We start from the raw sequence: 14,378 nt of genomic DNA, 5'->3' as shown, positions 1-14,378 counted from the left end.
AACTCTAGCAGCTCGTGCAAAACCAATTTTTTTTTTACACAAAAAGCGCCATAAAGTTAAATGACAGAAGATTTCAAAATTTGCTTTTCATATTACATAGTTGATGAATCTCACCAAAAGATTTTTCAAGATTTACAGATGTTATGTTTTACATACTTTTACGATCATTAAAGATTTTTAAAGATTTTTTTTTTCGTGAAATTTAAGTAGGTCGTTTTCCTATTTTTCATACTTTATGGACAATTCCTTAACACTCAGGAAAACTTATATTGCAGCGAAAAACGAAAAAAATAAAAATGTGAAAAATAGGTAGTTTCGAAAAAAAAATATGTTTTACCCTAGACTTCACAAATTCAAACAATAGCTTCATCATCAAAATAGAAGTAATTAAGTATAATTCAACGATTGATTACTTAAGACGACGATTTTTACTTCAATTTTGTGTAAATTTTGACTTAAGCTGAAGAAAGTTAGATCAAACTATGAAATTGTGTTTGTTTACTCTCACAGGTCTCACTTGCCCCAGATGCTGAAATGCATTGGGGTAAGTGAGAACAGTTAACTAAAGGTAATAAATGAAAATAAATTACCTCTTTTTCGCTTGAAATAATTTGCAAGCACTCCAAATATTATCCTGAAACTGTTAAAGGTTGACTTTAGTTGTTATTCTTTTTTTAAACGACGAATGTGGTAGAGTACATTAATCTCACTTAGTGAATTGAAAATGATATATAAACAACAATAACATATATGGTCTTTTTATGGTGGAAACAGTAACAATTTTTGTATTCAAAGTATCTGTAGGTGTGGTACCTATGTTTTCCACGAAGAACGTTTGCCTTAAAAATAGATAATAATAAAAATAATAGCTGTAGGTCTCACTTGCCCCGAATTCTCACTTGCCCCGGGGTACCTTATGGAAAAACATCCAGATTAGTCGACGCACCAAAATCCGAATTTTTACCTCGAACTTGAAATCTGTGCTGCTGTACGCCAGTGAAACTTAGTGTGTATCAGTGGAGAACACTCAACGGCTTCAGGTCTTCATCAATAGATGCCTGCGGTATATAATTCGTGCATGGTGGCCTCACAATTGGATCTCCAACGTCGAGCTCCATCGTCGATGTCATCAAAAGCCGATAGCGACAGAATTTCGGGAGCGAAATTGGAGGTGGACACACTCTACACAGGGGCGGATGCGAAATCTGCAAACAAGCGTTAGATTGGAACCCAGCATGACATCGCGGCAGAAGCAGACCCAGAGGCTCATGGCGGCCCTTGCTGAAAGTAAGTGCGTTACTTGGATAAGGAGGTCGCTGACAGAACAGAAACAGCAGATGCGGCCAGAAGCGAGAACATGAATTGCATATGCAGAACAAACAGCAACGGGAGCTGGGTGACCAGCAGCAGTGGCCAGAGATCACTATCGCTAGCAATAGAAACAGCAGTTGCAAAGCGCGTGGAATTTTCTTCCAAAGCAATCGAAGGTGGCAGCTGCGAAAGCTGTGGCCGACGAGTTCCGTGAAAGAATTCAAGGTGACTTTGGATCAGCCATCAAAGAGTGTAAAAGACTGATGCAGAGAGCGGAAGACGCTGAATTCTAGTTTGCGGAAACTAAAAACGCACTGGCGGAAAAGGCAAAGATTGTTTCTACTACCCAAACCGGGGAAGCCACCTGACGACCCGTCGGCATACAGACCTATCTGCCTTCTGGACACCGCCGGGAAATTGTTGGAACGGATCATTCTGTCGAGGTTGATGGTCTGTACCGAGAAACCCGATGACTCTGGCCTTTCGGATAACCAGTTCGGCTGGTCAGCGCTCCAAAAGAAGCGACAGGAATCCGCTATTGCGCGGTCGTCTTACTGGACGTAAATAATTTGTTCAACAGCGTCAGCTGGGCTGCCATGGAGTGTGCCGTACACCACCTAGAAGTCACGGTTAGCCTATGCCGGATACTGAATAGCTACTTCCAGAATAGGTTGCTAAACTATGTCACTGAGGAAGATGAGAGGAGCTACATCACCGTGGGGTTACCTCAGAGGTCCATCCTGGGCCCGGTACTATGGAACGCGGCGTATGATGGCGTATCGAGGCTCAAAATTCCACCGATCTTAAGGCCCCTTAGCGTGTCAGCTCAAATTTTATTCTTCTTATTTGATTCTTATTCCAAACAATCATCAAGCACGATAGTAGTTGTGTAGCCTTTCTATAGCAATTCCATAAACAAACAAACAAAAACAGCACCTCTTTGTCTCGGCACCTCCAATGTAAACATTTCGAGAATATGAATCATTTGAAAGCAACTCAAGCAGTAAACTACTCTATTTCAATGAATAACAAGGAAACATATCCAAATGTCACGAAAAATGTAAGATTTTATATGTAACAAGCTAGAAATGATTGAATTATTTTGGTACACTCTCCCACTGTTTATGTGTGCTGCAACAGCAGTGCTGGCGGACCGCTTGGTGAAGATATTGTAAATTATAATGCTTTGCTTATTTCACTAACAATTGTGGTAAAAAAGTTAAAAAATTATCACCCCACAAATTATTTTTGATTTTATGACGCATAACCAATGTGTTTGACTGGATTTTTTAATTGATTTCGATCAATTTCATTGATGCTTTGGCCAGCAGGATCGACATCACTGCGTGCAATGATCGATGATTGTGCGCGCCAAAAGACACCACCGCGCTGCCGACGTCGTCGTTGGTACTGCGGTGGGTGGTAAACACCGCCAACCACATTTTGAGTGCGGTCGAAATAAATCGTTAAAACTAGGAGTGGGTAATGTTTGAGACATAACCGCAATGTTGACGTAGGACAAAGGCTGGAACGAGATTTCGACTTTTATATTTCCATAATACAATGTTTGTTGTTATGATAATACAAATGATGGACTGATGTGTTGAGTAAAGTTGTTGTGTGATCGCTTTCGCTGAACGCATTTATAACCCAACAAACATTTTTGCTGTATAGGAGTAAAACAAATCACTCTTAAGCTAACTTTAGTTCAAGAAACTGTTATCCAGCTGATTCGGTTACTTGGAAAGATGTTGACTAGTTCAAGAGTTATTTCGTTTTGAAGAGAAATGGTCAAATTACTGTTATACGAGAGAATTTTCATCGAGCGGATAAAATTATTAGATAATTGAACGGCGGTAGATAGATGTTTTCAATCAAAGTTTAACGTGAAACTCATTCGACAATACGATAGCCGAGAGTCATCGCTGAGTTTGTGTGCTGCTGCCTAGCTGGGAGGTGGCAACTACCTTCTCCTTGACTGATCCAAGGAAAATGACGAAAGATAACAGAGGAAACAGCTGTTATGCTCCTAGATTAGCAGATGAAGCTCCTCCCATTCGGCGGGCTTTCCAGTTTATTCCGTTTGCATGACCCGCCCACATTGTGTCAGACGCTTCAAACGACTGCAACCGTTCTTTGAGACAATTTCTAATCGAACGGATAAACTAATCGAAGTATTGAATAATTAAGATCATTTTATTTCGATAAATATTAGAATGAAACAATGTTTCAGGTACAATTGTACGAATAAGATAACGCGTAGCTAAATTTCGAGTAGAAAGATTAGTGATCGATTTTACTGTTTCTGAGCCACCAAGCATTCAACCATTCACTTTTCGAATGCACTACACTTTTACCGATCGTTGGAATATGTATATCCGAAAATTATCCGATTCATAGCTCTTAAGTAATAATTTTCTCTGGTCCTGAAAAGGTCCGTTCAAATAACGGTTGATTTTAGAAAGACAATTGAAAATTATCCGCACTGAATGCGGGAAGCCATCGAAAACTGCTGCCGCCGCCTGCTGCCGTGAATGAGATTCCTGGTTCTATCAGATGGATAGCCGACAGTTCGTCCCCTTAATGCTAGAACTAGGCAACTCGAAATTTGACGTTTTTGAGTTGAATATACCATTATATCAAGCTTTTTGAGCTCTATAATATATCCAAAGACCAATGAAATACGATTATAAACGACGAAAATATTCACCATTTTTAAAACTAGGTATCTCAGTGTAGAATACAAGAACTGAGTGCTATAACTAGGTAACTGAGAAAACCATATCTATTTCCAACCGCACAGGTTAAAAGCGATCGGGTGCTAGGACGTGGAAATGTTACTTGCCATTCTTTTGTTAGTAGACTGAAAATCTACTACTGTTTTTGGTTTAAGGCCTTAAAACTAAAAAAAAATACTTGTATTGATTCAGCTTGTTCGTAGACGATTATTTATGAACATTTTGGGGTGTCATGTGGTGATATAGCAGGTATCCTAGCAAAATCAGTAATTACACGTTAATTTCAATATATGAACCCTTTTAAATTTGCATACTGCAACAAGAAAACTGAAAAGAATGATATCAATAGTGGTAAAAACTAGGTATCTCAGAACATCTCCTCCATTATTTATGTTGCGTTTTGAGTGCTATAACTAGGTAACTCGACATTTTTTTGACCATTTATTGTTTTTATCAAAGGTTTAAACTAAAATAGTTCAAAACTTTTTCTTGTAGCAGAAAGAGTAGAAGCTGAATAAGCAATCAATGCAAAAAAAAAAAATATTCTAAAGGCTCCATACCTTTGGAACTGCATGAAAAATTGTAAAATTTTCAAAGTCATTTTTCTCGAAACTATGATTTTCGAGTTACCTAGTTCTAGCATTAAGGGGACGAGTTGTCGCTGGGTTGTTGGTGCGCAGCTACCCAGCTGTGGAGGTATTTAACTTCCATTGCCGGGCCCACTGCAGCCGTGATCAGTGGATGAGATTCCTGGTGCTCTCACTCGTTGCAGTTGACGTGCTGCTGCGCAGCCGTGGAGGTGATATCCACCTCCACCCTCCCTGACTAATCCAATGAAAATGACGAAAGAAATCAGAGGGAACAGCTTTTATGCCCCTAGATTAGCAGGTGAAGCTCCTCCCATTCAGCTGGCTTTCCAGTTTATTTTCATTGCATGACCCGCCCCGCATGCTTCAGACGCTTCAAACGATTTTCAACCAAGAAATGAGAGAAATTTTCATTTAACAAATAAAGTAACCAAAATATAAAAAGATTTAGATCATTTCAATTCCAAAAATGCTAGAATTAAACAAGGGATCGTCCTTAAATTACGGCACGCAAAAGTTTGTCATTTTCAACCCCTCCTCATCCCTATGTCACACGTTTTGCATGGGACCTCTGAAATTTTTGTATGGATCATCAAACTTTGCTGACCCCCCCCCCCCCCCTTTAAACGTGACGTAATTTCTGGCCGCTCCTCAATTTTTCACGAAAAATGGTTCTGATAGGACAATGCGTTGCTAAATTCTGGGTGGAACGATTAGTGGCCGGAATTCAATCTTTCATTTTTCGATTGAACCACACTTTTCTCGATTGATGGAATGAAATTATCTGATTTACAACTCTTGAGGAATTATTTTCGGTGATCCTGAAAAGAACCGTTTGATTAATTGACGATTTTAGGAACGAAATGGAAACATTATGTCACGCAATGCGTGTTGGTTTTCTCCTTGCTAAATACAGGATGCCACCGAAAACTGGTACGCCGCTTTCTGCCATGGATGAGATTCCTGGTGCTATCCGCACGATAGCCGAGAGTTGCGGCTGGGTTGATGTGTCACTGCACAGCTGTGGAGGTGACATCCACCCTGCCTGACTGATCCAACGAAAATGACGAAAGAAATCAGGGGGAACAGCTTTTATGTCCCTAGATTGGCAGATGAAGCTCCTCCCATTCGACTGGCTTTCCAGTTTATTTCGTTTGCGTGACCCGCCCCGCATGCACCAGACGCTTCAAACGGTTAATCAACCGAGAAATGAGAAAATTTTCATTTAACGAATAAAGTAACCGAAATATTGGAATATTTAGATTATTTTAATTCGAAAAATGGTTAAATTAAACAATGTTTCGCAAAAATGGTCTGGATAGGATAAAACGTTGCTAAATTCATTATTGTTGCGGGGCCACCAAGCATACAATTTTTCACTTTTCAGTTGCACCCTTCTACCGAGCGATGGAATGAAATAATTATCTGATTCACAACTCTTGAGGAATAATTTTCTATGGTCCTGAAAAGAACTGTTCGAATATTGGACGATTTCAGACAGAAAATTGACATGAATTTATCATGCCACGCAATGCGTGTTAGATCCCCGTGTTGAATGCTGAACGCCGTCGAAAATTCGCCCGCCGCTTGCTGCCGTGGATGAGATTAGTGATCGCCTTCATTGTTGCTGAGCCACGACCAAGAATTCAATCTTTCACTATTTGGTTTCACTACACTTTCTCGGTCGATGCAGGAAATTTATCCAATTAACTCTCTAGAAAGAATTTTCGATGGTTCTGAAAAGAACCGTTTGAATTTTGGACGGTTTTATTTAGGCAGAAATTGAAATCAATCCATCATGCTACCCAATGTGCATTGATTTTATTCGCGCTGAATGCTGGACGCCATTGAGAATTGGCCCGCCGCTTGCCGGCCTGGATATTCTTCCTGATGCTATCAGCAATACGCCACCGTCAATCAATCCGTGAAAGGACCGAGCCCCGAGGAAAAGCGACGCAACTCGCACATTCGTTGTGGCGGATCTTTCTTTGGTGGATTTTGCTGCTGCCTCTGCCACCACCGCCGAGCAGTCGATGAAAAGTATTCTTTCCTTGGTCTGCCGTGTTAGACGGTTAGAAGGCGAATGTGCAACAGCACCGCGGTGCCGACAACCACCGACACCGAGCTGACACGGCCGCCAAAGAATAATGAGCGAAAACGCAAACGAAGAAAGTCGGCAGCTCTCGTTCGATGTGTTCACCTCGAGACGACAAAGACAAATGAGGGAAGATGCGAAGAAGCAGCAGCTTTTATATTCGACGGGAGCATCCAAAACTTGATCCAAAATGTGCTCGTTCGTGATTGGCTGGAATAAACATGGGTTTACTTTTCCCAATTTTTCAATAGTTTGTTATTGAAAATCAGCAAATGTTAATATTAGACATAATTGGTGTAAAGATTTGCAATCGATTGGTGCCAAAATTTTAAAAATTCAACGAGAAATGGCTGAGTTATTAACGCTCAAAATCTCCACTTCAAACGTAACGCGGCCGATTTCTGAAAATTTAGAATGACACCCGGTATAGAAAAGAGAGACGTAGTCCTACGTCAAAAATTTCTACTTTCGAGTGAACTGATGCTTAGAAATCGTGATTACTTGGAAAGAGGCTTGTATTTGAAGAAGTGTGAATACATTTTTATGCCGAATATCTCTCGTGAAATTGATTATTTTATAGAATAAGATAAGTGTCGATTTTTTACAAAGATGTATTGGTGCAATGTTGTGTAAAGTTGATTTTGGTCAATGATTTTGAAGAAGCCATTTTGCGATGACACGCTAAGGGGCCTTAAATCTGGTCGGCTTTGCCGCTAACATTACCCTCATGGTAGACGCCGAGTCGATAGAGAAAATGTAACTAACAGCAACGCACGCAATTGGCATAGTGGACGACTGGATAAGGTCGTTACAGTTGGTACTCGCGCGCCACAAAACGTGGTGGTGGTAAACAGCCGAAAGTCTGATAACAGGTTGGTCAACGCATACCACATGGTCTCAAAGGACGCGGTATGTGTGCTAGTGGGCATGATGTCCATAGCACTAGTGGAGTGGTGGCAGAGGATGAAGAGTGTTTCGAGCGACGCGGCATAAGAAGCGCAAGACGGATCGCCAGAACATCGTCTATGCTGAAATGACGAAGGGAATGGGATTCCTCTAGCAATGTCCGGAATGCGCCGACTACGATGATACCGCGGAGCATGTGCTCTTTGAATGCCCACGCTTGGTGGAGCTAGGGTTGAATATGCAGGAGATATGCGGTAGCGATATCACTCCGGACAACATTGTTTAAAGGATGTGTACGGGAGCGGACAAGTAGGATTCCGTCACTTCCACGGTTACTCGAATCGTACTTGAATCTCATAAGTCATTGAATGTGTATCAACGCAACTGTAATGAACTTAAACCATATATTGATAACCCTACTAATCTTTCAGTTCAGTTTCGAAAATACATACCTTACCTTACCGGTCAGGCTAAGGCCGGGGTGGCCTCTGCTGTACATAGTAGCCGCCTCCATTCCACTCGGTCCATGGCTGTTTGTCTCCAGTTCCGCACTCTGCGTAGGGTCCGCAGATCGTCCTCCACTTGGTCGACCCACCTAGCTCGCTGCGCTCCACGTCTTCTTGTACCGGTCGGATGACTCTCAAGAACCATTTTAGTCGGGTTGCTATCCGACATCCTGATGACGTGACCCGCCCACCGTAGCCTCCCGATTTTCGCGGTATGGACGATGGTTGGTTCTCTCAGCAGCTGATGCAGTTCGTGGTTCATTCGCCTTCTCCAAGTCCCGTCTTCCATCTGCACTCCGCCGTAGATGGTACGCAACACCTTCCGTTCAAAAACTCCAAGGGCGCGTTGGTCCTCTGCACGTAGGGTCCATGTTTCGTGCCCATAGAGGACGACCGGTCTAATCAGCGGCGAACTTTATTCGATCGTAGAGTTCTGCGGAGTCCAAAGTAAGAACGATTTCCTGCCACAATGCGCCTCTGAATTTCTCTGCTGGTGTCGTTGTCGGCGGTCACCAGTGAGCCCAAGTACACGAATTCTTCAACCGCCTCGATTCCATCACCGTCGATATGAATTCGGGGTGGCGGGCGCGGTGATTCCTCCCTGGAGCCCTTTGCCATCATGTACTTTGTTTTCGATTAATGACTAATCCGATTCGCCTGGCTTCACTCTTTAGTCGGATGTACGTTTCCGCCATCGAGACGATGGAGAAATTTGAGACAAATTTACGAGCAATAATATCAATATCATCCCGGTCGGTCCAGGATCTTTTCGTAAAGGAAATTTCCTTGACTTCCTTGGGCATAGAGTATCTTCGTGCCTGCCACACGATATACGCATGCAAAATGGTCATTTGCAGAGGAAGCTCTCAGTTAATAACTGCGGAAGTGCTCATAGAACACTAAGCTGAGAAGCAGGCTTTGTCCCAACGAGGACGTTACGCCAAGAAGAGAGAGAGAGAATATCAATATCATCGGCGAAACCAAGCAGCTGAACGGACTTCGTGAAAATCGTCCCACTCGTGTTTATCCCCGCTCTTCTTATTACACCCTCCAAAGCAATGTTGAACAGCAAGCACGAAAGACCATCACCTTGCCGTATCCCTCTGCGAGATTCGAAGGGACTCGAGAGTGTCCCTGATACTCAAACTACGCACATCACTCGATCCATCGTCGCCTTGGTCAACCGTATCAGTTTATCCGGGAATCCGTATTCGTGCATAATCTGCCATAGCTGTTCTCGATCGATTGTATCATACGCCGATTTGAAATCGATGAACAAGTGATGTGTGGGCACGTTGTATTCGCGGCATTTCTGCAACACCTGGCGGATGGCGAACATCTGGTCCGTTGTAGCGCGTTCACCCATAAATCCAGCCTGATATTGCCCCATGAACTCTCTTGCAATCGGTGATAGACGGCGGCATAAAATTTGAGAGAGTATCTTGTAGGCAGCGCTCAGTAGTGTAATCGCGCGGTAGTTCCCGCAATCCAACTTGTTGCCCTTTTTGTAGATGGGACACACGATACCTTCCATCCATTCCTCCGGTAATACTTCCTCCTCCCAAATCTTGGTAATGACCCAGTGTAGTGCTCTCACCAGTGCTTCTCCAGAAGCTCGCTTGGTAGTTGATCTGCTCCAGCGGCTTTGTTGTTTTTCAACCGGCCAACCTCCTCCTCAATCTCTTGAAGGTCAGGGGCCGGAAGTCTTTCGTCCTGTGCACATACTGCTAGATATGTTACCACGCCACCTTCGGTACTTGCAACGTCGCCATTGAGGTGCTCATCGTAATGCTGCCGCCACCTCTCGACCACCTCACGCTCGCTCGTGAGAATATTCCCGTGATTATCTCGGCACATGTCGGCTTGTGGCACAAAGCCCCTGCGCGAGCGGTTCAGCTTCTCGTAGAACTTTCGTGTGTCCTTAGCGCGGTACAGCTCTTCCATCGCTTCGCGATCTCGTTCTTCCTGCTGGCGCTTCTTCATCCGGAAGATTGAGTTCTGCCTGTTCCGCGCCTGTTTGTAATGTGCCTCATTCGCTCTCGTACGGTGTTGCAGCATTCTCGCCCATGCTGCATTCTTCTCGTTTTTCAACTGTTCACATTCGCCGTCGTACCAGTCGTTTCTGTGATTCGGAGTCGCGAAACCTAGTGCTGTAGCCGAGGTACTACCTATGGCGGATCGGATGTCCCTCCAGCCATCTTCAAGTGTAGCTGCGCCAAGCTGCTCTTCCGTTGGTAGGGCCACTGCTAACTGCTGCGCGTAGTCTTGAGCCACTTCTACGTTACGAAGTTGCTCGATGTTGAGCCGCGGCGTTCGACTTCGACGCGTGGAGATAACTGTCGAAAGTTTTGAGCGCATGCATACAGCGACTAAGTAGTGATCCGAATCTATATTCGCACTGCGGTATGTGCGGACGTTGGTTATATCTGAGAAGAATTTACCGTCGATTAGAACGTGGTCGATTTGGTTTTCTGTTTGATGGTCGGGTGATCTCCAGGTGGCTTTGTGGATATCTTTGCGGGGGAAGAAGGTGCTTCGGACTACCATACCACGGGAGGCTGCAAAGTTTACGCATCGCTGGCCGTTATCATTCGATACGGCGTGCAAGCTGTTTCGCCCGATTACCGGTCTGTACATTTCCTCCCTTCCTACCTGCGCGTTCATGTCGCCGACAACGATTTTCACGTCACGCGGCGAGAAACCATCGTATGTTTGCTCTAACTGCGCGTAGAACGCTTCTTTCTCGTCATCGGGTCTCCCTTCGTGTGGGCAGTGGACGTTGATGATGCTGTTGTTGAAGAAACGGCCCTTAACTCTCAACATGCACATCCTTGCGTTGATCGGCTGCCACCCGATCACACGTTGTCGCATCTTGCCCAACACTATAAATCCTGTTCCCAGTTCATTGGTGGAGCCACAGCTTTATTAGAAGGTAGCCGCTCGATGCCCGCTTTTCCACACTTTCTGTCCAGTCCAACAAAGTTCCTGCAACGCCACGATGTCGAAGTTGCGGGGATGTAGTTCGTCGTAGATTATCCTGTCACATCCTGCGAAACCTAGTGACTTGCAATTCCATGTTCCAAGTTCCCAATCGTAGTCCTTATTTCGTCGCGTGGGTCTTTGCCGATTGTATCGAGTCGTATTTTCTCCTATGTTATTCGCAATGGGGATTTATACGGGTGGCTTATTGGGCCTACGCCAACACTCCTGTCTCGCCGGAGGGCCATCGCGCCAGTTCTGTTTAACGTCCCAACCAACACTGGGACGACAACGCTGATGGGGCTACCACCTTGGATCTAGCTGGGCGTGGTGCAGCGTTTCTTACTCAGCCGCTGGATGCCAGAACAGACGCTGTTTGAGCCGCACCTCCTTGGTGAACAGACACTCGGATCGTACCTCCTCAATCTAGCTGAAGTCAGAAGGACAACAATGCCCAGGCTGCACTACCAGCTAAGCACACAACTCTTAGCTGGCGGTCTTTGTCATCGCTTGACCCGTGGAAGCATGAGGTAGGAACTTGTGAGGACCAGAGCTATATTGGATGCTCTCCTTATCGACTCAGCGTTTTGCAGCCCTTCGAAAATACATATACATCCCAAATTTTAAGTGGAGAAAAGATACAAAGGTTACCTACCACAAAGGAAGTCGCAATCAAAGCGCAATTTTTCACTCATTCGAAGTGATGCAATAACCTATTTGGCAATGATTCCCTTGAAGTGCCCTCGACGCACAACAGTTAAATGGTCCGGACCAAATCGTATGACCCCAATCGTGTTGGAAACGTCCACTCCGTAACTAACATCCTGTTATATCGCCGCACTAGCAGTTGGCCCCTGCCCAAACCATGCAAGCAGCAAGTCTCGACCGACAACCGGTCGGTGCGCCCCAAGTGGGGGGCCAAAGTTCCTCAGTTCGACACACTGACTCGCTGTTATGTCCACTGACTCACCGGAATGCCTTTCCCACGAGGCACACACAAGCAATTCTCTTGTTTCTGAAGTGCAATAACATTCCCATAATTGCCTCATACATCATAGCTACATGGCTTTTTCCACTTTTTAATTTCCCTCCACTGTGACTGGCAATTCAGCTGGAAAGTCCTTTTTTCCCATTTGGCCACGGTGGTGGTGCGACCGTCCGTCGCGTCGCATCGGTCGTACCCGATGAACATACTTCAGATGCGTTCCTTCGTCATCCGCTCCGTGGAAGCCCTGCGGAACCGACATACCACCGTGAATCGGGGGTTAATTGATCGCTCTGGGTTCCCAATTACGATTCTTTTCTGGGAAGCTCTGAAAAATTGAAAACATTTGAATTTCTCTGGAGATTACACTGAAAAAAATGTTAAACGGATTCAATTTTACCTCAATACACGGCCACCAACAGTAAGACTAGGTAACTCACAAAACGCTTTCTGGTTGTGTTTCCGCAGGTTCGCTCGGCTGTTGGTCCCATTTGGATCCGATAACGGCGCGGCTCAAGGGGCTCGGCGTCGGTATCAGCACGCCGACCGGCCAGTTTTCGCTGAAGGACGTCGTCTACCAGGACGCCGGCACGTACAAGTGTGTTGGCCAGAGTTCAACCAATCGCAAAAAGCTCGAAGTACTGCAAACGGTTTCGATTGCTGTTAAAGGTAAGTGTTTACATCATCGCTTTTTACACGCTCGTTTCTTCCGGTTCCGTTCGGGGGGAATTCGGAGGTCAGGGGCGATTCAAGGGTTTCTTTCTTTGTTCAATTGATTGACAAATCAAATTAAACTTGAATTGAGTTGTGATGCTGAATAAAATATCATGAGAGTTATTTAATAAGTCCGGCTATATAGTTGTTAGTGACGTACATCATAGTTTAACGTGCAAAGAGGATATTAACAGTTTATGCTCAATGCGGCTATATGAAGCCAGCGGTGAAAGCTAGGGGCTTGTCCATAAACTACGTATTTTCTTAGGGGGAGGGGGTGGGACTGCTGACCAAAGTCAACGCTCTATACATTTAACGCCATTCGAAAATCTTGTATAGACTAAAGTCAGCGAGGGAGAGGGGGGTCAGAGATGGTCAATAATGAGTCTACGTAGTTTACGCATAGCGTCTAGAATGCTTATTGATTTGTGAGCTCGTTCCATATTATTTGAAAATGAAACATAACTAAAAAGATCATATTTAATCAATTTAGGAATTTATTTTTTTCTTTTTGAGAGTGCGATGTCAACTCGCTACTTAAAATACAATTTATGACGTTTACAGAAATTTATCTCTTTTTTATGTTTTGTTTATATTTTAACACTGAGCTAAACAATATGTCTTTCACTGGGACAATGAGCGTTGCTTATGTTGTGTATTGTCCAGCAAATATTATGCATAGCCTCTGACTCGAAATGGTTTATGGGTCGAGACCCCCAAGACAAAGATCTTTTCATTTTTTTCCGTATTTCCTTGCAACGCCAGTGAGGGTGAATTGGAAAGTTTTACCTCTTGTTCGCAGTTTTTTTTTGTTGCTATCCCCGCGGAAGCCATGGCTTTTTATGGTGGGTACTATTGGTGTAATAACTACATAGAGTGCATTCCCGATGATGGCTGCCTGCCGGGTATGCAGAAGGTGGATGAAGAAAAACCGAACGAAAGCACCTTACCTACCCATAGGCAACTGCATGCGGCGAGCATCCTAGCACCGAGGTACCGCGAGTGCTAGTTTTAGATAACCGCCATCAGCCACCACAGCACTATACAGGCTCAATGCTTTGGAGAGCGACTAGCGGTTTCTGGTTGTATTGTTTATTTTTTTTTCTGTGTTCGGGCTCAGCTAGGTTAACGAGCGCCCGGAGGGTATTTTCTATAATCCTGAGTTGCAATAAAACGTTTTCATTGGTGAAGTGATAGTGATATAAATTTAGTTTTAATAGCGGAAGCCAGGAATTTATTTGAAGTGCAGTTTACTGAGCCACGAGGGTATGATGGGCAATAACATCAATCGTGAAATTGAAACTGAGATTATAAATCAAGACAATGGGCTTTGGTGCAGCAGACAATTTTGCTTAGTTTACTGCAACCTACACATTGAAGTGAAATGCCCTTTTTAGACAAATTCCTAGTGTACTATTACTACTGAATTCCTATTTTTGTTGACAATATCTATTATTCCATCGTATAACATCTGAATGGATAATATTATCACATATCTCTACTGACATCGGTCAAGCCCAACACTCGCCGTATAACGCTGCACCTGATCCACTCATC

The 14,378-nt window shown here is 44.0% G+C and overlaps 1 protein-coding gene across 1 annotated transcript in view; it reads left to right on the top strand.

The window, feature by feature from the left end:
* The window catches only part of LOC109422198 (uncharacterized), a 501,985-nt gene that overhangs the window by 391,881 nt on the left and 95,726 nt on the right, over positions 1-14,378 (top strand). The window contains exon 8 of the mRNA XM_062860074.1: positions 12,576-12,776. Coding sequence (XP_062716058.1) covers positions 12,576-12,776 — 201 coding nt within the window. The remainder of the gene's footprint in view (positions 1-12,575; positions 12,777-14,378) is intronic.

The sequence above is a fragment of the Aedes albopictus genome, chromosome 3, assembly GCF_035046485.1.
Source record: "Aedes albopictus strain Foshan chromosome 3, AalbF5, whole genome shotgun sequence".
NCBI classification, from domain to species: domain Eukaryota; kingdom Metazoa; phylum Arthropoda; class Insecta; order Diptera; family Culicidae; genus Aedes; species Aedes albopictus.
The sequence above is the reverse complement of the archived record's forward strand: the minus strand, read 5'-3'. Positions and strand labels throughout refer to the sequence as shown.